At 36.9% G+C, this 26,016-nt stretch overlaps 1 protein-coding gene across 1 annotated transcript in view; it reads right to left on the bottom strand.

Annotated features, from left to right (window-relative positions):
* Nucleotides 1-591: 591 nt before the first annotated feature.
* Nucleotides 592-26,016, bottom strand: part of SKAP2 (src kinase associated phosphoprotein 2) — a 113,465-nt gene continuing 88,040 nt past the window's right edge. The window contains 4 exon segments of the mRNA XM_082043860.1: nucleotides 592-752; nucleotides 1,143-1,244; nucleotides 10,787-10,899; nucleotides 17,595-17,663. Of these exon segments, the coding sequence (XP_081899986.1) occupies nucleotides 1,152-1,244; nucleotides 10,787-10,899; nucleotides 17,595-17,663 (275 nt within the window). The 3' untranslated portion in view covers nucleotides 592-752; nucleotides 1,143-1,151.

Genomic DNA, 26,016 nt, shown 5'->3' with positions numbered 1-26,016 from the left:
ACCTGCCATTTAGTTCATGTTAACTTAGCAAAAACTGTGGGGTTTAATATATTATCTTTTTACAAATTTTCATATAATTCCTATCTCCAAGTCAGAATGGTCTCAGGTCCATATAACCACATAGGCTGATTTATTACATCAGCAAAAGAACTAAGCCTTCATTTTGTGGCAACAAAATATCAGTTAACAATATAATACTAAATATATGAGAAAAATAAACTGTCTAAAACATAATACAAAAACACGTGGAAGCAGGCCTGAAGACTTGCAATATTACACATAAATTTCCCTTGATTTTCCTAGGAAACTGCACAAAATGTATGGTGAGCATTAAAGGGTTAATGTATGCATGAACTGACTAATAGTCTTCTACTTTTGAAGTTCAGTTTAATTTTTTCTAAATCTGAGGAACAGGAAAACACAGCCAAGTTCCCTGAAAGAACACGAACCTGTAGCTATACAGAGTGCTGCTTAAGAAAAGAGCAACAGGCACTGTTTGGCTGCTCGTGCCCCATATGTTAATTACCATCTATTTCATTTCCTAGCATTACAATTCTATACAAAGTGGCTACGAAGAACATTTCCGCAGAATTATGATCAATTACAGTTTTTAATGTTTAATATACACAAGGCAACGATATGAGTACGTTCACTGAAACCACAAAATGTGTACGGCAGAATCTTCTGCTTTCAGAGGCCGGGTCTGTAAACTGCAGCTGCACACCACTCTTGATTTCAAGTGCAGATTTCTCCTGATTAGGGAGAGAGAAGTTGAAAGTTTATCACTAACCAAAAAACCTCAAACATGCATATCAAACACAGTCGAAATTTATATCCCCTTCTGCAGTTTTCTGCATGGATACATACATAACACAACTAACTAAAAAGCAAAACAAGTTTATTAAAAAAAAAAAAAAAAGGAAAATTAACTGTTACAAAATACATAATTTTTTTTGTACACTGTGGTTTAATATTGCATATAGAATCCCAGAAAAAGTGCTTTAACTGAACCTTCGATATATTTTGCCATAATCTTTATGTTAACAGGACTTCTACGAAGGTTCCAGGAAAGAAGCACTTATGAAGCAGAGAACAAGGGAACATATAAGCCATTACAGAAGATTGGATTAAAATGTACTTACCCAGGCCTCTCAAATATCATACATCTCCATTATGTAGGCTTTAGGCACCAAGCCAATGGTTCCCTTCATTTCTCCTACCCACCAGCCAAATCTATTGTACTCCTAATTGAAAACAATATGCAATATTAACCTTTAGTCTGATATAAATGCAATAGAGTTTTGTATGCAACTCCTTATGGATGCTTTCTCTTATATACAGTTATAATAATTTCAACTGAAAATTAAAACATTATATCTTTTTGTTAGAGGCATTCGCATGCAGAGTTAGGCAAAGAGGCAAAGACAGAAGTTACATTTTTAAAAGGCCAGGCATACTCAGGAAAATTTCTTAATTACGGCCATGCTTCTCTAACACCTACTAAAATAGCTGACCTCTCCATCCTCTATTTATCACAAATATAAAAACCTTATCTTTGTAACATAAATCTAATAGCACAACGTTGACATATAAGAATCAACTGAGATTCTTTCAGTATCACAAGGCTAAACTCTAAGAAACTTACGATCAACTTATTTTAAATACTACTAAACTCAGATGTGAAGGGAACACTACATTTCTAATGCATAATCTCTTTCTACGGACAAAGTCTACTATTGCTTTAGGCTTGCAGAAAATTCTATGGCAGATCTCATATGTCTGACAGATGACTAATGTACTTTTGTTTGAAATTTGTTTAGGCTTAGTGAGATAAATATGAAACAAAATGAACTATAATAGTTTAAAGAAATAATATCTTCCAAAAGCAATACCAAGTAAGAGTATTGTGGGATCCAAATTTAATTTTTTTCCTATGAGGTAAATATTTTAAGATCAATCCCAACAGCAGTTCAATAAATTGTAACAGCTGAAATTGCACACACATTTATTGAGTAACAAATGAAGCATTATTAAAACAGAGACCCCATTCAAAATTGAATGATTAGTAAAATAGAAATTACTTTGGAACAAACACAGAAAACACAAAATACACAGATATCTCGGATAAGCAACATCTGCTTCCTGCTACACAGCTCTTCTGATGAGGAAAGCAAAAGGCTGTAGGATTTTGAATTAATGGTCCTACTGAGATGGCACTATAAGCTATTCTTTTGACTGTAGACAAAGTTTTTCGGTTATAAATAGCCAAGTGGAGCTTAAGGGTTAATGCAGTTTCATTAGAGCCCAAGCTATAATGATTTGCTGCTGGCATATTTGGCCTGGTCGAGAGTTCTCTAGGGCCCTATGAGGTGCTTAGTGTACTGAGCTCTCCCTGTGCTTAACTGCGATGAAGCCCTGTTGATGCCCCACATCCATGTGGGCCCAGGCTTTTTTCTTTATTTTTTTTCTTTTTTTAAAATTTTTTTTTTCCTTTTTTTAACACACTTGCATGCAAGCACAGACACACTTTTTCATTTTCTTATTGTGGAAGGTTGAACACTAGTCTTAAATTAAACATTTTCTTCCTTCTATTCACAGTGAGTTGGTAATTTAAAAGATTCAATCCTACCAGCCATAAAACACTGCAGTAAGTGTGTTTTAAAGAAAATCCACATAAAAAGCAGCAGGAATACCTTCATTTATGATGTGAACACACAAAGCAGAAAGCTGCAAAAATAATTCCACCTTCTTCCATGTTTCCCTGCAGAACAGGCTGCTGGGGATGGGTCTGGTCTGGAAGTCTTGAGGTATCTGAAGCTGATCTTCAGTGCACTGTGCTCTCCACAGAAGTTAAAAACTGCTCATAACCTTTCCCCTGAGCGTGCACATTACACGCTAAATCCTTAAGGGCTAAATAATACCCTGACGCTGAGGTTTATAATGTTCCAGATCAGTCTGTTTAAAAATCTGTGTTTTATCTCACAATACACTGGTTAAATATACAAACTGGATATCTAAACTGAAGTGGGAAATTGCTGAAAGGAGCAGTACTCACGTATACTACTGGAATCTCAGCAATAAATCTCTCCAAGAGAAAGCAACAAAAGTTTTTAAGCCGTTACATGGAACTCATGAAGTCACTGACAAGAGTGATTAAGCAAGTTTTGCTAGACATCAGCCAAAAAAAAACAAACAATACATGAAATGAGGGAAGTGGCATTAAATTGCATATGACAAATGGCACAGAAAAAGCCTGTGGACTACATTGTCCATTGAAAATGTTCCACATAGCAACACTACAGGAACTTAGAAATAATTGGTTTTAAAGAAACAATTCAGATACCTCAAATTAAAATTAAAAGCATGTTGCTGTTTTGAAAACTTTCTGGTTTTTACTACTTAGTAATATACCACTTACTGCTCTGGCATGAAACTAAGTGAAAAGATGAAATGGATGTTGATGTAACAGACCAGTAAACTAATTTTAGGATTCACTGCAACCATTATACCATACAGACAATATTGCAACACAGAAGCATTTACTTTACATTACTATTCTTTGCATGGGTCTCAGGAGCAACATGAATCCCAATTAAACTATCTGCAGTCTATAAAAGTCTGAACAAAAACATAATGCAGATACCTGGCTACCAAGAATATAAAACTTTAATCTCAGGTTTTAGAATAATTATATAGCACTCCATTTTAAACTGATTAAAGTACAGACATCTCTCTTTAAACTCCTAACCACTCCTTTCTGTCCTCAGGACCACAAGAGTGCTTACTAGTCAGCCAGATAAGCAGCCCCCTCCTCGCCCCCTCCCAGTCCTTTCTTGAAGTCACATATAAAATCCAAATTTATGTATTGTTTCCATCAATATTACCAATTATAAACTCCTTCACAGCAACATAATTTAATTAATACACTGCTGTTGTGAGGTCCGTATGTCTATAATGGCTGCTTAAGATTTGTAGAATAAAAGTCTGAAGCTGACATTTGTGGGAAATAATTATTAATACGCAGAAGGATATGAATACAATTAGAAGTTTTATAGGAATTCTTAAGAGTTGGGAAGCCCTCTGCTTTTGCAAGCATGGGCTTTAGATCTCAGGTACCACTGGGTTTAGCATCTGGTATCCCTCACTGCATGCAGCTCTTAACATCACTGCTAACATAGGCAAGCAACTACAGAAGGACTGATAAAATAATGAAGAGTCCTTTAATCTACAGGAAACCATTGTAGTCAATTTATAAGAAATATTGCATCCCTTTGTAGGATGTGTAATTATTTTCTATTAATCATGTGCTATAAAGCTACATTATGTGGTTATTCTGTTATCACTAGAAAGAGGCCTGCAGTCAGCTCCTGACAATGTTAGGTAATTACTAACACAAAGCTGCTTTCTCCTTATGTAGAAATGCTATCAAGATCCAGAGGTGCTGTGATGCTCGCTGTATGAAAATAACTCTCCAAAGAAATTCAATAACTGCAAAATGAATTGCTCCAAGGCAAAGAGAGGGATAGGAGAGGGGGGCAGGGCCAGATCCAGCTGCCCTGCAATGAGGAGAATGCGCAAGTGTGCGGCCACAGCTCTGCCGTGGGACTGGGAGCACAGTTGCCACATCGGGCAATGCTCCACGTGATGGGCAATACTGAGCAAGGACAGGGGGCAGAAGGGGCCACCACAACCCCTGGAAGATAAGCACGAGGGCAGTGGAATATATTATGGCAAATGATATAAAACAACCACCCTTATAAACGACCAAATACTTTCTAAGCTACTTCTGTGTTTTCACTGTCTGGAGGACTGGATATTTTTTCCTCCCCAGCAGAAATTTATCCACCAAAGTGAAGCAACTTCCCAGGGCAGCAAAGAACTGGTTATGACTTAACATGTAACATGCTGGCAGAACACTCTCTGTACAGCATGCTGTGATAGCAGGGGAAAAAAATCCCATCAGGGTTTATAGGCTCCTTATATACTCTCAACTGCACACACTGTGAGCAGATGCTTCTCCTTGTCCCCATCCCACCAAGGCTCCCTGCACTGACGTATACATACCTATGACTCCATGAGACACTGTTCATAAAGGTTTTTGCACTTGAAGAAAACACAGTAGGTAGAAATACACTACCCATTTTTTACAGATATGTTTTAAGTCCAAGATTTTTATACTATGTAGAAGAGAATTTTGATATGGAGGAGGAGAAAAATGTATAGATACAAGAGGATTTCCAAAATCGTCTCTACCTTCAGAACAGATCCACTGTGTAAATGAGGATCTCCAGATGCTTTGCACCATATTAACTTCTACTGACTTCGGCAAAAGTTGAGAACATCTGGTCCTGGTACAATTAGTCCCTATTGTTTAATACATATGGTATGTTTTTTGTGTTTGTGGGGTGTATATTTTATTTGTTTTGTTTTTTAAAAAGAGTTGCTGAAAATTATTGTGTTTCAATGCCTTGAAGAAAACAATGGAGTTGGATTTTAAAAAAACATAACTGAAGTGTGTGAATTCAAGATTTTTCTTCAGCCCTCTTCCAGGGGCACTATAAGTAATGTTATCTTACAGGCTGAAGAACTGCAAACCTTAAACGTGAAAAGCAAAATGTATCTGTAGCCTTGTTCAGGGTAAAGATAAGTAGCCTCTTGTAGAAAGTTAAAGCTCTGCAGGAAGCAGGGAGAAATTTTTTTCTAAGAATATCTTGGGAGGCAATTCGGGCAAGATAATATTTTAAAACACCTCTAATTCATCCAGGAGATTCAGACTAGCTAAAAAATTTTAGAACTTCCTTTGGTGTAATTGCTGAATGATACACGATCAACCAGGGAGCATTTGTGGCACAAAAGAGCATTTTCTCTAAAAAGTAGAAAATGACAAATGTTTTAGATAACTGAATGAGACTTCTTCACAGGTAGCAGAGTTGTTTTAAGACAGCAATAAAATGGTCATCTTTAAGAATATAAGCCTCAGATTTACCGTATGGTTGCGCTATTAGGTTTTACTTCCTACACTGACATGAAACAAAATAGACACCAATTAAAGAGTTCCAATATAAACCAGGGTGAGCAGACTGAATTCTGAACCAAAACAACTGGCCCCTGAAAACACCCGGCAATGACAGAAGCTTCATTCTATTTTCCATTAGATGACACAATGCCAAATTCTTTTCTAATCAGGTAGGTGAGTAAACTGAGAGAACTGGAGTCACTTTGCATTAGTTTATTTTAACCAACTTTCCATTTAAAGGCCTTTGCTCTTATGTTTAGCCACGTATCTATTTTTTTTTTCCTAATATACCTAAACAAGCCAGAAGAAGGAAGTGTATAACTTAGTATTGCATTTTAGTTTTGATCAGAATCGTCCCACTGAAGTGAATCTTCCAGTGCTCCCACTTTCCCCACCTTGGCTCACTTTGCAGAGCCGTCCGTCTCAGAGCGCACACACACGAGACTTCTATCACATGAAACTGAAATGGAAGAATGAAACTTGAACGTCTTCCAACCACTAATGAGTTCTCACCTTCACAAAACCTGGCTAGACCTTTTCAGACACCAAGCTGCTTTGAAATCCCACAGTGTGGACACCGGGGCCTCAGCACTAAGTGTTTTACTCTGCAAATCTCCTGTTGGTACTCCCTGTTTGTAAGGTAGACACAGGCAGTGCGGGCATGGAAAGAGAAACAACGGTTCAATATGAATCTCAGTATGACCTGTCAGAAAATAACCTGACAAAATCACACTCAGGATTTTAGTATGCCTTTCACATATTTTTGAAAAATACTGAATAAATGCATTTTGTGAAGATTATACAGATAACGTAGAAAATGCTCACAATTATTATGAAACAGCTGCACTGTTAAGTTGTACTTTATTTCGTAATCAGTAATCTGAGCAAGGGAGATTTCTTTGTCTTTTCACCAAGCAAAAAATGCAGGTTGAGATGTGAGCATTTTAACAGACATTTCTTGTATTGAAAGAACAAAATGAATAAATGGTAATCTAGATACCAACTTAACACTCTACCTTCATGGAAAATCCTAGAGCAAAGGTTTAAGTCATAGATGAGATTTCCACAAATCATAAATACCAGAGTGAACGGCATTATATTGCATTGGCACGTGTTGAAATAATAACAGGGAAGGGCAACTCCAGTTTGAGATATAACTTCTGATTTTCAACTATTATTTGTTGTTTTAATGCAAATATAAGTATAAATGAGATGAGGATTGAATTAGCTTACAAGTTAAGAAGCATCAGTAACTTTAGTAAGCAGGTGCCTGCTAAAATCTAAGTAAATTTCCATTACTACTTGCATTTGGCTGATGAAACTGTAGAGTTTCCCAACACAAAACATGCACCCAAAGCAAACAAACAAATACTGCAAGAGCTGCACTTGCATAAATTGTGCACACCCAACTTAACAAAAAAAAAAAAAATAGCACTACCTCCATTCACAGTTGTCTTTGATTCTGGAAATTTATTTCTTGAATAAGAGCTATGGAAGATTTATAAAAAGGTTTGTTATGTCATGGTTTGTTTCCTCATTTATCATATGGGCTTGAAAGCAAAGGCAAGCCCATAAATAAGCAAGAGTTAAGAGCAATCATCCTTTTAGAAAATAGGACGTCAAAATATTGCATTTGTAATAGTCAATATTAACCAAGAAGTGTTGTTAATGAGTCCCTCTATGAGTTGAGCTATAAAATGTTTTCTGCTGCATAGCAGGAGAGGGGTATATTAGTTTTCTGAACGTTTACATGATTCATAGCATAAGTTACAAAAGCCACTTGAATATCAGAAATATTATAAATTAAAATTATAATAGTATGAGTTTATCTGTATAGACACATTGATCAATTACACTGAAAAGTTTACTATTTTTTAAAGCAAAGTTAACAAGTACTATTTCAACAGTTCCTGTTAATTCTGCTCAGATTAAGAACTCAACTTCTGAAGGAAACTCTCAAACCTAGAAAAAGGTTTCCGTTTTTTTTTTGGTAAGAGCCGATAGGACTGGTGCCACACAAAAGCTACAATGGACATAAATAATTTAGATAATAGCTAAAAGAGTTTTTTAATGCACCTTTAAGACAGGGAAAATATCATTTTCTACAGTAATTACACTAGCTGGACATAGGTATTTGTGTTCTCAGAGTACAGGGATGCAAATCATGCTCATTACACTAACACTGAATTCTGATGCTCAGTTTAAAGCAAATTATGGGGGATTTGTCTTTGCAGAACACTTAGCTATTTTAGGAAGTAAAAGTTGCCAGACTGAAACCTTGTTCATTCTCCTAAAAGGCATTCACCTTGAAACTTACATGTAACACATTGCTCCTTTTTGCCTAATTTAAATTACACCAATGCTCAGATTTGCTAACCTGGTTCATAACTACTTCTGTTGTACTAGTGATCTCATTTCTTGGAAACAAAATAGTCACTTTTCCCCTAATGTCTATAAAGGTATGTGAAAAGCAGGTAAAAAAAATATTGCTTTGGCATGACTATTGCTGGGAGAGACAAATATCTACCTTATCACGTTCATCAGAGGAGGCTATACCATTTATATTTCATGGTAAAACAAAGCACTATTACATGTTCCACAGATATGCTCGGTATTTTGTTAACGCTTCACCCTTCCTACCATAATACCACTATACCTGTACTTACTTCCTCATCAGTAAAATGTGATTTTCGAGAGTAATGTTCACACCTGGCTGACATATGATAGAAAGGCAATAAAGCCATAGCTAGGTTCAAGCTGAAGCTGAATTTATGACACCATTTTGGATCCATACACATCACGTCCTGTCAGTAACTGCATCTCTCATCTTCAACCACTAGATGGTGTGAAAAAATTAAAAAATTGCTGAGGATTCCTGCCCACTGCCACAAAATCCAAGTATTAGTGTAGTGGATTGGGAAATATTTTTTGAAGAAAAGTCTTGACCCACTTCCGGACAGTTAGGTTCACTTTTCCTTCAGTTATATTTTCCACTTACCAGACAAAGAGTTCATAAATGATCGGACCTTGAAACTGAATCAAGTGGAGGGTTAAGACAGATAATTCTCTGGCAGTTTCCCCTCCAAGGACTCCAAATTCAGAGCTGACAGTAGTGGCCAACACTCATTTTTCTGAAAAAGCTGTAACAACCTCTAAGTGAAACAGGGCTGAATTTTCTGGATTGTATTTTGGAGTAGAAATCATTCCCAAAGAGGAAGGCTCTATATATTTGAAGCAGCAACAAGCTAGTTTCAAGGACTGATTATAGATTAATCACAGCATGACTGGAAGATAGTTGATATGCAGAGGACAGCTTAAACTACTGTTTTTCTATTCTGCTCCATTTTTAAAATTAAATTCCTCACTCTTTTGAGGAAGGAGTAGCAAACGATATTTTTTCACCTACAAGCTGAAGACTAAGATTTTGTTAGTCCCCACACCATAGCAGAAGGGCACAACCCACAAAGAGGCCAAACCTGTACAGTAGTGTCCGTTTGTTCATGGGCTTTTTGGGGGGAGGGGAAGGGGGAACAGGTGGTTATTTAAAATTTTTTACAGTGTATAAAATGTATTTTATACAGTGCTGTATAACTGCTTAAAGTCTGCCCAATCCAAGAGTGTTATCTGGCCCTTAGTAATGCAATTCAGTTATTAGTTTAAGTGACAATGAAATACCTCCAAAAGACATACATGGTCACATTACCGTTAGTAATATGTCTTCTATATTTTTATATAGGACTATCTTTCTATCCATAAATCTTAAATTTATTTAAACAGAAGCTCTTACATTTATTATCCGGAAACATTGCAGTTAAAGGTATCACGGAAGATTTAAAGCAATTGTGACAAAACTGAAGAGTTTGAAACTAAGACAAACAGATGCCTTTAAGCTTTCCCGCACCTACTTGTGTATTTCAACAACCTACAATAACTTTGGCATTAATTATATTGAATGCAATTACATCTGAGATATATATTACACATATATTTTAAAAGGTGGTGTGTTTTTTGAAATGAGAAGTTGAAAAGCTCAGCTTTTTTTCTAATATGTGGGGAAAAAAGAAATTTCCTTTGATGAATTATTCAGAAGTGGACTTCAATGGATCATGAGCTATATATTTCAGGAGAGGTTTTGGTTTTGTTGAGAGGGTTAAAGAAAAACAGGAAAATTAAACAAAATTAAAGTAGAATAAAATTTCCTGCTTATGCTGTCTATTATCACCTTAGATGAGAGTAATTATATTTCTCATTTGCTTTGCAAACAGCAAAGTAGTAAATTAAAAATTGTCCAGGTCTGTCAGAGCAAACAAATTTGGAATCTGAACTGTCAGAACAATTACAATATACATACAAAGATGAAAGCATCATTCAAAAACCCAAACCATCTTCTGTAGCAAGATGACCCAAAAGTCAGAATCAGCCGTCAGGAATATGAAACAGGAAACTAAAAACATAACATACAAGATAATTTAAAATTCTATAAGGTTAACTTTTGCCAGCAGAAAGCACATTGTATCCCGTTAAATCAGTTAACAAATGATAGTCAGGATTTAACAAGTAAATAAACATGCTTTTAAGTTAATTCCTGTTACACGACTATGTTTTAAATGTGATTATAGTTCATTTGACAAAATAATTAATTGCAGTGAATATCTGATTGCAAACAAAGGATCTGAAAGGGAGTGTCAGTTTCCCCCCATAGAACTGTGGGAATGTGCCCTTCTGCCACCTCTCTTCTTACAGCTATGTAGCCCCACTAGCATCCCATACCTTGCTGAGAATGTAGATAACGTCACCACGTTTAAACGTCAGCTCATCAGGTACATCTCCTGTGCAGTCCCACAAACCTTGATAGAAATTCGCATAATCGGTGGTTTTGCTATCTGTGAAGAAAACAGCATCTAATCACGAAAGGATAAAGACTGAGGGACTACAGCTATTCTTTAAATCTCCAGATAGTACAAAGCAATTTATTAGCACACACTTCTTACTCCTGTTTTTAGAAACAGCTCCTTCATACCACAAAAGGAAGCGGAAAACAAGTTTAATGTGCAAGCCCTTCACTGGCAAGTCATATCACTTCAAGACATGTAGCTACAGGTTTTCAAAGCATTTTTCAGCTGCAACTTAAAGCAGCTAGTTTTCCTCTACTGAGATATTTCCAGCAAGCCATATTTGTATCTCAACTTGGAACAGATAAAATTGCTAGAATAGAATTAATAATAGTCTGTGAAAGGAAGCCAAAGTAAGTATTTTGTGTTATGCTCCCCTCCCTCCCTCTCCTGTTCCAACAAAACTAAGTAACTTCTCTGAGAACCTTTGAGATAATCCTTGATTGTTCCTTCTGAAATATTGGAGAACTTGGAAACTGTTGCTGAAGCTGCATTTTAAAAATATTTGTGTCAGCTTCAGTTTAGGACGTTAAGCTCTGGCTAAACATGCAACTACACTACAGCCATAAACTCATCCTTCTAACAGCATAAGCACAATGGATGTGCTGTGTTCAAGCTGCCATACAGACCATTAACTGATTGATTATTTAGCACTCTTTGCTCTGTAATACGGCAATAACACAGTAATAAATGCTTTGTCATATACTTACAATACAGAGTACATCTATTGAAACACAGCGGTTAAATACACTGGGTGCTTCTGTTACACTGCAAACTATTTCCTGTTTTTAATTCCAGGAGAATGGAGTGCGATGAGTTAATGCAAAAAGAATGTAAGCAATACCACTCAGATGACCAGTTACATTATGTATACACTAACCAGACAGAATGTATATGTACTAATAATTTACATCACTGGAAAGCTATCTTCTAATTCTGACAACATAAATATCACTGAACTGGCTGGATCAAGGCTGTCATCTTAGTTTTGTTATATGATCCTTGAACAGCAGGCTTGCTGGTTATTCCAACATATACCAGTTACATTTGCATGTCGTTAGCACTCTACACCATTATTTATAGTTTACAATTTAATCATGATTGGTTCACTTTATTACTGAAAAAATCCTGCTAAAATATCAAGTATCAAGCAATAGAAAGTGTCATGCTATAAATAAATATAGCAGTATTCAACTTGTATTTTTCCCTATTTTGACAAATACTTAGATTTTAATTTTATTATACTCTGTATGAGCAAGAGGAGCAAGAGAATAAATATCTTCTATTTATCCATTTCCATCTGTGTTCTGTGCTATCTTGTTTTGATGGCAATACTGTCATAAGGTAAAATATTCACAACCTTGAATTTAAAGCTGTTAGGCACATTAACCACCGTTTAATTTTCCATAAACTGGTGATTAGTAGCTACCACTTGCTATATAGCACTAGAGGGCGTTCTGACTACCAGTGCACAAATTCTGTCACCACACCAAAAGCAGCAATATATACATATATATTATACAAACTCATGACCATACAGAAATAAGAGATGTGGTTATTGTAAAATGCATAGACAGAATAATTTCAAGAGGAAGGTGGAATCAGTTAGAAATGTTGCACCTCCAAATTTTGGCTCTTCCCATTTGTCAGGCTCATTGTTCACCAATTTAGCATTAGATAATTACAAATAGTAACACCGGTTAGTGGCAAATTAATTTGTGATAAATATTAAGAATCTCTCCTCAGTCTTTTGATACGGCACTGATTACAGTTCCCAGCTCTATCTTGTAAAAGATACTGTAAGTCCATGTGAAAAAAAAACTGAGAGCTATTTCTGTATATCCCACCTACCAAACCTTTCAGCAGTTGTCTTACTGATTTGGTTTAAAATACAAATCAGGACTTTTACTTCTTCAGAACTGCACTGAAATGCATCATGACTTTTCACGTTGACCTTTATCGCTTTGAGGTCTGTTCTTACCTTTATGTGTCTGAAGTAACTCCTGTTAACACTAATGGGAGTTACATGGGGAACATCAGCAACAGAAGAGATCCCACAGCAGGCAAGACACAATCTGTCCCTAGATGTACATCATGAGCATTTAATTAAGCTTTAAATTGGGAAAGCCACTCAACTAATAACATAGCAACACTCAAAAAGATGCATTTTAAAATAAGCTTATTCCTGCAGTGAAGATGTTACCCAAGGACCAACCATGGCTCTGTGCCCTCATGCGTTAATTCAGCATAAGGTAGAGTTGTTCAAAAAGCCACATTTCTCAGAAGACCATATACTGCTATACCAGGAGCACAGAAATGAAAGATAAAGAGAGAAAGTGTCAGTGTAAGTTTGTGAACAACTATGCAGTGTTAATTTCAAATTTGAAATCCCCTCCCATACCCACCAGGACAAGTTTCTCCAAATTCTGTAAGTGTAACAACACACGCATAAAAGCCAATTGTCTATTTAACTTCAGAATCTATACATCTAAAGGGCAAAATGCTTCATAAAATGATTCATAGTGCTTCACAAACACAGAGGTAGAACAAAAACCTGCAAAAACCTTTGTAAAACACAGCCTCTTTTTCAGTTAGAGAAGATGCTGTCAAATTTCATTTGATTGCCTCCAAAGAACTGAATAAAACAAAACCAGGAGACACGAGTAAAGGAATTTGGTACTTATATGGAAATGAAATTAAGTGGAGCTTCTGATACTACTGTGTAGTATCTGAGAACAGTTGGTGGATTTAGCATCAAGGATTTATGTGCCCATTACAGTTCAAATTCAAAAGGTATCGATATGCTGATGTTACTCTGCCACAATTACAGTCTATTCTTATACACTGTGAAATGTCTTACGACTTAAAAATATTATGATAATTGCTAAACTAAATCTGTCACAATTTGAAGACACAGTCAAGCCACAAATATGAATAAGGCATGATTGAAAAAAACTGAAGTGTGTAGTAGAGGGTAGAAGCAGTTTGGTTTTTACCTACCCACTGCTTTTAATATTACCAATCACAAGAAATGGCTGAGCAGGATTTTGGACAGGTTGTTTCTCCAGGACATACTTCTTTCCTTCCAGGACAGCTATCTGGATGAACAACTATCCAACAATTTCCAAAATTCTTCCACAAAGAATTCTTCATGGTTTCCTTCTGCCATCTCTGTTTTTCCAGTAACAGTAATGGGAACAACAGATATTTTTGTACAGTATACTGAAGAAAATGCTTCAGAGTTTATTTGACGGATGAAAGAGCAACAGCTGCCAGCTTTCCTGATGGTAGGCTCAGCCTGCTTATTTCACTGAAAAATACTGGCACCTTACAATATATGCTTGAAGAAAGGTGAAAAAATCTGACAGGTCAAAAATCTGACAGATAAAAATTGTTCCATTCCTGCCCCCTCCCTTGTACCAGTTCTGGCACTTGCCATTTCTGAGCACAAACCTGACAGAAAACTAAAATGACCAAAATAAAACCAGTAATTACAGCCCAAGTATGGAAATGCACTACTAGAATCTGACAGGTAAAAAAAAAATCTGACAAGCGTATCACTCAAGCACACACTGTTTAAAATTTAAGAATGCCCATGGACTACTCAAGGGGGTGGGGGGTGGAAATTCTAAGAATACGCTAACAACCTTAATAAAAAAAAAAAAATCCAGAAAAACAGATTAAGAGTACCAATTTCAAAGGAATTTAAGTGTGCTGTCCAATTGCAGGCTAAGCCAATCTAACTACAGGCTGTTCCATTCCTGCCCCCTCCTTTGTACCAGTTCCGGTACCTGCCATTTCTGAACACAAACCTGGCAGAAAACTAAAATGACCAAAACAAAACCAGTAATTACAGCCCAAGTATGGAAATGCACTACTTAAAACATTAAAATAATATGTGACTTTGCCTGATTTCCACTGATCTTCCATTTTAAAATTGATGGCATCTAAGTTAGCAAACCCTGCTACAGTAGTGACATAGAACTAGTAGCTGTGTTATCTGCTTAAGCATTACTGGTGGAGCACTGTGGTCCACAACCCAGTATTTTAAACAGCTTGTCATTCTGATTCATATTCCTTGACTCTTGATCAGATTTTTGAAAAGTTTATAGCATCAGACTTGAAGATCACTACTCTGGACTACTTAACAATATTTGAAAGAGGTGAACTTCTGGAAAATTACTCTATCCCCTTTTGGTGATCATGTGCTCAATATTTACCATACTGAAGGCTTAAAGATGGAGAGACAGGTGAAGTGCAAAATTAACGCTACTATACAAGTGATACTCTCAGTGTTAAGTCTCAATACTCACATGAGATGTACCCTGTTAAAGAACGCGGTTATTTCTTTGTTCTGATGATGTCCTGAACTCTAAAGAATGCTTGTTACTTACTTACTTGCTCTTTTTCCCCACGTACCAGAAAAATTATGAAATAAGGGCAAAATAACTGTATTTATTTGGATTCAACCTCTAATCTAGCCCAATCTGTTCGCTGTAATCTTTCTCACTCTCTGTCTCCTATTGTTCTTTAGTTACTCTAAAATCAAAGTATTTACACTAAGAGAGCACAGAACATGACTCTTACTGAAACAGTCATTCTGGAAATGATAACAGGTTGATGGCGGTAGCAAAAAAGACCCAGTAAGCCATATTATAGAACTGAAACTCTTCAATGCTTTGGTATTTTTAAATAATTAGGTCACTAGCTATTAATGTAAAGCTATCCAGCAGCAACAGTCAGCATCAAGACTGAAGGAATAAAAAGAACTCGAGTCTGCACATTATTTGAAGTAGAGAAGTTGGGGCAAGATAAGAGTAGGAAAAAAAGGTTTTTTGCACTTATCAGGCTGAACTCACAAACAACTTGCAGAATATTTTCTGTGAAATTCAGGTTTAGTAAAGCTAGGCAATAAATTGAAGAATGTGTGCACTGTTTCCGTGGAAAAATAATGAGATATTCTTGAACAAGGTTAAATATTTAAGATGAGATGCCTACCAGAAATACTGAAGTCTACTCAGCCCTACAAGTAAAAAAAAAAATTCCAGTGTTATATAGTTAACTAAGTAAGATCAGATCTGAAAATTATTGCTTGAAAGGCATCTAGTATCTGTGGAGAATTGTTACGGTATTTTCAAGGACATTACACAAATACTAATAATACTGCTAATGCTGTTCTCATAGCAGCTGAAACTTTGCAGAAACAAAGGTGCTACGGTTTTGATTTCTTAAAAGTAAGACCATTTAGAACTTCAAGAAGATACATTAGTGAAAAAAAAATGCTGTTGGCAACTTTATAATTGGATTGACCTTACACGCCATTATGACAACACACTCTCATAATTACGGTAATGTCTAAATGAGTACCAAATATTAAGGCTGTAATGAGTCATGTTGTCTTACACATGTTTTCAGCAGAGCACAATGCTAACAGCATCTGATGACTTGGCTCTTGTTTCCTTTCCAAGAAAAGCAACCCAAACCTCCCCACAGCAACCTGTTCCTGCTTTCCTGTACGGGTCAGGAAATCAGGCCTCTGTTTCCTCTCCACATGTTGCAACAGGAAGAGCACTGAAAAGCTACTTCCTAAAGGAACTCCTCTTGCCCACCCTTTCCTTGACAGCCCTGAAAGAATTATGTGCATTATGTACGATGGGGGAAGGAGAGCCAGATTGCATGCCAGTGCAGGTCACAGTTACAATGCAGCAGATCTCAAAAAGGTGTAAGGTCTGATAAGAAGCAAGTCTTCTCTACTTGCTGTGTCAAATCACCAATAGTTTATCTAAAGGTCTGTGCCCTCGAAGCACATATATATCTTGTTTTTAAGCATAACTGGAAATACCTTTCTGTCAAGAAAAGTTGTCTGGCCATGTGACTTTTCCATGGTATATGCAGTTATTTTTCCAGTCTCAGAGATAATTAGCACAAGGGCAGTTTGCCAAGCTAAAGCTGAGAGAATATCCTTCACAGCCTTTCTGGGCATTTGTGTCCTTTTCCAATTTTTATGCTGCTGTCACTGGACTCTGGCATTTCTTACCCAATTCATTTGCTTTCTGTGGTAATCATATGCAATGAAGATATGCATGGCCAACATTTAAACAGGCTGCAGATCAATTAGTGGTCTTAAGTTTATCTGATTTTTATCAAAGAAGACAGAGCTTTGGGTCGATTGTCAGAGCCTGTGTCAAGTTGACCTTTTCAGAGACGTCTACATTGCCAGTCCCTTGGGCAACTTGTTGTCCCCTGTTAGTCTCTGAATGGCAGAAGTCTGTTCTGCTCAAGCACAAAGTATACACAGATGTCTATATTACATTCTTATAGGTTTGACAGCAACTGCATGTTGTATCTATAAACTGTCCTTTAGCAGTGACACTTCCTCAATGATGATAAGCTAATTTATGCAACTAAATCTCCTTTGTGCAGAAATGAAAGCTAATTGAGTCATTACAAAGTAATTCAGGAAGGAATACCTTGTATAAATTGGCTTACTTTATAAATCCTTCTCAAGTGGTTTCCATGCATCCTAAGTGGTGTTAAGCAGTTTTGCTGCCATCAAATACCCAGGTGAAAAAGACAGCTTTACAGAGCTACAAAAACATTATTTTAAAACAGCAAAGGGAAGAGACAAGAAAATAAAGGTAAAAAGAAAGTGTATACACAAAATATAGAGTAAAGATTTTAATTACCTGAAACAGCGGTAACTTTCTCCTGGCTTAGTTTTCTGGGCACTTCAGCCTTCAAAGGAACACGTTCTTCTGCAAAACACATAACTGCAAATGAAACTCTGAAGGGACACCTCAGCTGACAGGAGTTACAGCCCACACCAGTCTCAAAGCCACACTTTACATTTCCAGTTCGTAAGCCTTGTTTACTATTTTGCGTTTGTACAGAAGTTGGAACGTTGTTATTTCTGTGGTTTCTCCCACCCATCCAAACACTCCAAGAGCCTTCTTTCAAAAGTCTCAATTGTGAACATCTGTTTCCCTTTTCACCCCGCTCTGAATGCGGTAATATAGAGCTGCAGTTCTGCTGGTTTTCAGTCATTCCAAGACTATTAGAATGAGAGTCCTATTCTGTTACGTATATTCCTTGCCAGGATAACAAAAAGGAAATAGAGGATTGAAAAAGCATCCCCAGCCCGTGCAAGAATTCCAAGGTTCTTAAGTATGCACAGAAGGCAGAGGACATCTTACTTTCAACACTGGACACCTGCACGGCAGGAACACAGCCACTACAGATGCCGTGCATTCTGTGCTCCTGCCTACTGTGCCTGACCATGGTTTTAAGCAAGCCAGACTGTATCAAATAACTTAGCGCAAGTTCAGGAGACAAGAGAAAGCCTGGCAGCCATCAGGTCTGAAGTGTGTTTTCTGGCTAGCAGGCTTGGAAAACTCTGAAATTCCCTGAGGCAATTTTGAAAGATGTGCTCCATGCTCCGCATCCGGCACAGACAGGGAGCTCTCTCGTGCCCACACCCTCACTTCAGTAAATCCACACTCCACTCAGGACAGGGACATAAGATCTGCTCCTCACATGTCACAGTCAACAATTCTGCTGATGAGGCACAAAAGGGAAGAAATTATGTGGGGTTTTAGCTGTCTTCTTTTTTAGGTTCATAAGGAAGTGGAAACAGATTTATCTGGCCTTTAGAGTATATCAAAACTGACAAAGCTCCTGTACTGAATAAGGAAATAGTATTTGGATAAACCCACTTTGCAAACAAGAATTGGACTTCTAATACATTTAAACTATTTGGCTTTGTTACTCATCACATCTTGTACAGATATTTATGCTTCTTTTTAAGGCACATATTTCAGCAACTAATTTGGATATTTTATTAATGACAGCCAGCAGATACAGAACCCAGCTTTTAAAATGTTCCTTATTGTGCAACTTTTATGTAATAGCCTATCTACTTTGACAAAGAGTGAATTTTATATCAACAGTTCAAAGGATTTTTAGCCTTGTAAAAATTTAATCTATCCACAAGACTGTTCCTGCACACATTAAAGCAGATGTTTAAAGCTCAAGAGTAGACCTGTTGAAATGAGTATGCATAATTGCTGCTAACCTATATACGCAGCCCTAAAAATATTACAATTACATCATGAGATTCACTCTACAAAGAGCTTTGAACTTCTGCCCTACTAAGCTAACAAGAGATTTTGGCTGCCTGACTCTTGACTAGCTAAAAATCTGGCTGAGATGAAGATAAACTATTATTTGAGCCAAAGGAAAAAAAAAAAAAAAAAACAAACCACCACACAACACCAACAACAACAAAAAATCAACAATAGAATGGGGAAAATCTGAAGCTTCAGTGCAACACAAAACACTCCAAACTATTTACTGCATTCAATTGTATTCCCCCACTTGGCATAACACTTGCTGCACATTTCCAAGTACACTCATTTGTTTATTTTAAGTACTCACAATTGGAGCATAAATGGCAAAAATACATTCCTACATGCTGTCCAGAGCACTAGGAGGCACTGTCATTCTGTGGCTTCCCTACCCCTAACACACCACTCACAGGTCATATTACCCTCTTATCAGTCACATTTTATAGGATTGTTCCTTTTTCACAGAACAACCCAGTTTCATCAAACACACAATTATACATTGATTAAATAAATGCGGATATTACATGTTACTGAATGTTTGGACCTACATCAATTAATGTGTTGCATGTACTGCAGATTTTAACTCTGTCACTGTCATGGTCATCAGAACAGCTTAAGCCAAGGAGTGACTTTAGTAGAGGGTATTTGAACTGAAGTAAAACAGCAGAGGAGGTTTGAAGGGATTTTTTTTTAATAAGTTATAGTTGAATACATGTAGATTGCATCGTGGTTGCATGGAGAAATTCAGAACATATGCATTCCCCTTTCTGAAAAAGGAATTTCCTAGGAACAAGAGTTCACCAGATCTGTATCTGAAGATGATATCTGAACCAAAGCTCTTTGAATACTAAAAAGGTCCCAAATTCAAACAAAGGCTGTCCATATTAGCATACTGGTTTGGATCCCACCCATCCCCACTTATCCCACTTTGCTTTAGACTACAGAGTTGTCAGAGAGAGGACAAACTTTCAGGTGCCATTAGACTGGAAGAGGTACTCCAGAAGCACATTGAACATGGTCCAGCTGCTACCAGGCATTCTGTTCATGGACCAAAGTGACTCCATGAGAAACCTCTTCTGAAACATGCACAGCGCAAACATCAGGTCCTCAGCACAAACTTGTGCTTTATGCATCTGTTTCAAACAGTTCACACTACTTGCTAACGCTATCATGCTCACAGTGCAACAGATGGTTTAGGGTGGTAAAAAAGAACTTATGGTTCTTACTAGTGTTTTCTGGTATTATGTCCTGAAGCAATAACAATGTGTGGGAGATGTCCTTTAAACACAACAACCTCAATTACCCCAGGAATTACAGCTATAGTCATATGCGACATACTAAAGTTTCTGTTGCAACATGGAATAGAGTCAAAAGATGAAATAAAATAAAATATACAAAAATAAAATAAATAATAGAAATAAAATAAAATAAAATAAAATAAAATAAAATAAAATAAAATAAAATAAAATAAAATAAAAATACAGTAGAACTCCTGTGTTATTAAGGTACTGTGTAAGAGGAGTCAAGTAGACTTTTAAAATAATCTGGTACGATGTTTCCGTTGTTATCTCTTCTTCACACCATCACTAGCACTGCAGCAAGAAAATATTCTTCTCCACCTCTCACTATGTCAAAATGAGACTAATCAACACTAATCAAACCAGTGAACTCTTCCAGAGCTGTAAATCCAATGAACCCTTGAGTTACACATTATGTTCCACACTCTGCTGCTACTCAGGGACTCTAATGGCAAACAACCTACAAAATTCTTGTGGTGACAATGCAACAAGAAACTAATTATATTTGTTAAGGGTTTTTTCAGTTAGCCCATGAACAACGTTGAAAGTAATTTACTTATTTAATTTGCAGTCTGAAGAAAAAACAGAAAAAACATCACCCAATCATAGGTGATTCTACCATCCACACAATTTAAAGTTAACAACCTCTACAGTAGCTGAGGTTTTTTACATTAATCCCTTGATTTTTTTCTTCCAGTTTCTTTTATTTAAGGGGCGGGGAGGAACACCACCAGACTATTTGAGTATAAAATGGATAAGAGTTTGGTTTGAGCAATGCATTCCTTCAATGGAATGTGGTATCTCCATGATAAACACACATAAACTTAGCAGTCTCCTCTACTAACACATTGCTTAACAATCTTTTTACATTAGACTCTAACGTAATGCCATTATCAATTGGTATTCTGCTGTCTTCTAGTCTCTGATACATTGTCATTGAACAACACTAGTTTATACCTTGGATAATCCCAGTTTGTGAGTTAATATATTCTATTCAACACTTTAATAACAGTAAACAAAAACAGCTCAGCTATGCAGCAAAATCTACCAAACCACACAGATGGTTATGAGGTTTTCATTGTGTGGTTTCCATAGCAATCATATTGCAAATCTGGAAGCTTCTTGCAAATAAGCAGCTTGTATTTACATGCCTCTCAGCTGCAGCATGGAACTCTACAACATGTGAAGTTGTTATTCCAATCACATATTGTTAGAAAAATCATTGGAAGATGTTTTGACCAGTTCAGATAAAAACTACTGCAGTTAACTAATTTTTCATCTATTTCATAATGATACGAGCAATCACAGGCTTGTAATACACATTAATATATCTTTATTTGAAATGGCACTGTGGTGTCAGAAGGTTATAAGCACACAAACAGGTCTTGTAAGACAGACCATCACAAAAGTACTTGTATTATTAAATAATCAATTTAAAAAAAAAAAATCAGTGTCTTTACTATTGTACTCAGCAGTGATGACAGACACATGCAAATGAAAAGGTGTGTACATGAAGAATTCTGCTGACACTGAACATCATGGGTCTAAAAGTGCTTTGTGCAAGAAAAGCATACAATGGCATGGTAACACCAAGAGTTTTAGTCCTCCACACTGGTCTTTTGCTACCAAATAACATCTCTGCATAAATGTAAACAAGAACTTTCAAACATGAATAAATGCTTACCATGGGGAAGAGTCGAGACCTTTTCTCTTCCAGATTTATATTTTTATGAATTGGCTTAACCCCATAACAGATGGGTTATTGCTCTAATAAGGAACATAAATCAATCCAGCTATGTAATTTTTTAAAAAACTTAGCCAGAACTGGCTTGCTTTTTTTTTTTTTTTTTTTTTTTTACAAACAAGATTATTTGTTAAGAGAAGCATTTAAGAACTCCAAAGAAGCAGCAATAAACATGAAAAATTTTAGAACAAGATCAGTTTTATAATTTGGCCAAACTGACACCTTCTGCTAGAGTTAGTAGCGAGGGCTGGAGAAGTAAGATTTAACACCCTGTTTTATGCAGGGCCAGCAAGATGTCATACCTGAGGACAGTGTTCCCCAGCTTTGGGGAGGGGATCCTCTGCAGTATTCTTGCTCTTTACACACCTGTACATGCCTACACGCTTCACCCAAACTCTTATGGTGTTTTAGCCCAAGCAGCTTGATATCCCAGAAATCCTCCACGTGTTGCTTGATCCTAGGGCTTATTTGCCTTGGCATGCATATTTATAATGGCAGGGATTTTCCTTTCTGGTGTAGTCCTTGAGACTCCAGAACCACCCATTCTGTAGGGAGAAATCTCCAAATCCAAGCAGCAAAACCCCAGCTTTGTTTGATAATCCTCCAATATTCCCACAGATCTGTCCCTTTCCCCCAGTTCCTCCTGGGCATGACAGATTAATGGAAGATTTACATACGACTTCTTGACATTTCACCCTGCATTCCCAGTAGCACTCTGGGTGCACTCTGTGAACAAATGAAACAGCTTGGAAAAGGCTGCTCAAAGTGCTCGTCTCTAGCCATGCTGTGAGGTCTGGGAGGCAGCAGAGAGGGGGAGACAGACTATCATTTTATTAAAGCTTCATCTGACTGTATGGGGGTGTGTGGCTTGAGGATGAAAATGCCTCCAGGACAGTGGAAGAAGTGGGAAACAATCTGGTTGCTATTTAGAGAAGAGACTATAAATGTAAGAATTTCTCACCATGACAGAATAGAGGACAATTCTTATTTTATTCCTACTTCTGTGGGTCAGCTAGTTACCACCCAACAGCTCAAACAGTTGTATTTCTGCATGAAAAGCTTGAGTGAAAAAACTGTTTCCAGAACACAAGCAGAGAAGACGAAGACAGAAACAGGTCACCCAGACACAGGCTAAACACAAATGAGGTGACAGCAAAATATGATGCGGAAGTTGCATCTGAATAAATGGTCACCACCATGCTCAGAAATACAATGGGAAACAGATAATACAGAATTGTGTTCTAACAGAATACCGAAAGAGATCTCCAGGTTATGAACAATATAAAAACACATTTTAAGGAAAAATATTGCACACACTGAGATGCGTTAGTTTTAGTTGAGGACAACCCGTGCCTATTCCTAACCCCAGTTCCTTCCAACACACGTGATCCAAGCCTGATTCCAAGATGGAGGCAAGAGGTTTCATTCAAATATATTAATACTAGCAGCTAAACTAACACTTTTTGCACAAGTTTTAGTCAGCTCTTTGAAAACAACCATTATTTAAATTCTAGAGAATAGCTGAGTATATGCACCACCCTGTCCGACCAGTAGACAGTAACAGAATTCTGTTATTACTATTGACAATGTACTGACCTCCCAATGGCCTCAAATAAATAGCACTGGTAGTACAAAGTGAAAAAGCTAGAATCATGAAATACTTTGGAATAGAAGGGACCAGTGGAAATTACTTAGTCTAACACCCTGCTCTAACTCTGAAAGTTAGATCAAGTTTCTAGGAAACAGCATTTGACTTCTTTTGGTACTCCACACTAGGCTATTCAGCAGCAGTTTATAAGGGTCCATGCATTTTAATAGTTCGCATATAAGACAGCTGCAGCTAATGACTTATAGATCAGGATTAGCTCAAATGACTCAGTTTTGTCCAGATCTTGCCAAGTATCCAGGTGGGAGGTTTCCTGAATTCCTTGAGATTCCACTTTTTCTTTTTCCTCAGTTGCACTTATTGTCTCTTGAAAAGGTGCTACTGTGCACAACCGATACTGCCAGTTGTGTAAGCAGTCTGAATAACCAAACCAGCCATCTCGGCTAAAAAGCAAAGCCCCGCTTCCTATTGAGAAGACCTTGGAAAAGTTACCTCATCATCCTCACAGAGAAGATTAGCAGATTTTGTTATAAATTAACTCAAGATCAGTGCTGCAGGAAAAGGAGGTGAGAAGGAGAGCAAGTGATATTGAAGACCTGGAATGTCACTTAGCCCTTTTCTGGAGAAAAAGAATTATCTTTTAAAACAACCTTCCTGTGACACCACACAGTGAATCTAAGTATATGTTTTGGTTTGCTTAATCAAAACAAAAAAGCAGATATAACACTAATTTCCTTCCTAAAGAAAGCATTTTGGAGTTACAGCATTTGCTAAACTAAAGAGTAAAGTAAACCAAAAAAATCCCAGTCCCGCTAGAGGCAAATACAAAACACACTTTAAGGCTGCAGTTCTTTAGTCTGGTGAAGAAGAATGTTGTTTGGATCATATAACTATTGCTATGAAGAATAATAACAGTGAAGAAGTAGAGAGAAATGAGTAAGTTCGGAGAACTGTTTGAGGACAAAACAATCTCTTTCTAAATACATCTGTGAAAAAGTGCATTTCTCCTGTATTATTGCACACAAATCCAACCACACGAACTAGGCAAGGGCAATAGATTTTAAAAGAGTGTTTTTAAAAGCAGGTAGATACTGTAAGACTTATCACTAGTTTACTGGGAGGGGGAAGAAAACAACACAATATTTTTCTAGCAGAAACTATTTTTTATAACGTTTTAGGGCAGAAAGCATGAAGACTAAGCGATCAAAGAACAGATCTCTGTCCTTGGAGGAAAAACAGTTACTCTCATACAAACCAGAAAATTGATCACTGTTGGCACAGTCGCCCACAATTTTGCAAAGTGGATCTTCTCACTCTCAGGTGCATAGTTTTACCATGTCTTCAGGAAACATAAGAGCATGCTTTGCTTTACTTACGTTCCCTACTTGTTGAGACCTGTATATATTTCAGCACCTTTCCTCTTTATTTCCTTCCCTTTCACACGTACCAAGCATCCCAGTATCCTTGCTTCCCCACCCATGCCCCATTCTATAATCACAACCAATTTGCAATTTGTATACAGGCTATATCCTCTTCACACCCCACAAATTTTGTTCGTTGACCAAACACAGAGGTTGTTAATATGAAAAGTTGCTGTTGCCAGGGCTTCACAAGGCCCTTCAGGCTTTCAGACCAAAGTATCACAATGGGAGGAAAAACATGTTCAGTCACCTGAACAACAGAACAGAATATATTCATTAGGACAACTGCACAATCCATAGAGGTACAGACAATTCCTGGTTTTAGTTATGAATATATTAGGATTTCATGAACTCAGCTTCCTGCTTGGAGTGCCTACTTGGAGCTCTCCTTCCAAAACAGAAAGAAATCCTCAGTCATATTTTGAATGACAGCTGAATCAACTTGGTTGTTCAGTTCCTAGCACTAGTCTTCCAAACAATAAATAATTTAAAAGCTCTAATTTTAAAAAAAGCAACAACTTTGCATTCTCTACATTCTCTTTTTTTTTTTTTTCTTAGACAAACAAAGACACTGAAGAACCAGCAGTTTGTCAATTTAAGGTTAAGGAAGGAAAAAAAAATTAGCTAGTTTGACAGAGTCAGGAGGAATAGAAGTATGTAAAATCTTAGTTACACCAATACCAAGCCTGGGAGGAGAGGAGGCAGAAAAAGCAGGAAAAGCAGGAGTACATAGCAGGAATTTTGGAATACTAAAACTTCTTAGACAAAATGATCTAATTGTTATTAATAAAATTCAATACAAATATGCCAAAATGCAATGTGCACTGCATAGAAATAAGGGATGGGTTTTGCACTGACCTTTTTCTTTCCTCATGAAGAAAGACCTGATAATAGTAATTCTTCTCAAGAGAGACAA

Source organism: Streptopelia decaocto (assembly GCF_964273445.1).
Source record: "Streptopelia decaocto genome assembly, chromosome: 2".
NCBI lineage: Eukaryota > Metazoa > Chordata > Aves > Columbiformes > Columbidae > Streptopelia > Streptopelia decaocto.
This window is presented reverse-complemented; position numbering and strand designations above follow the sequence as displayed.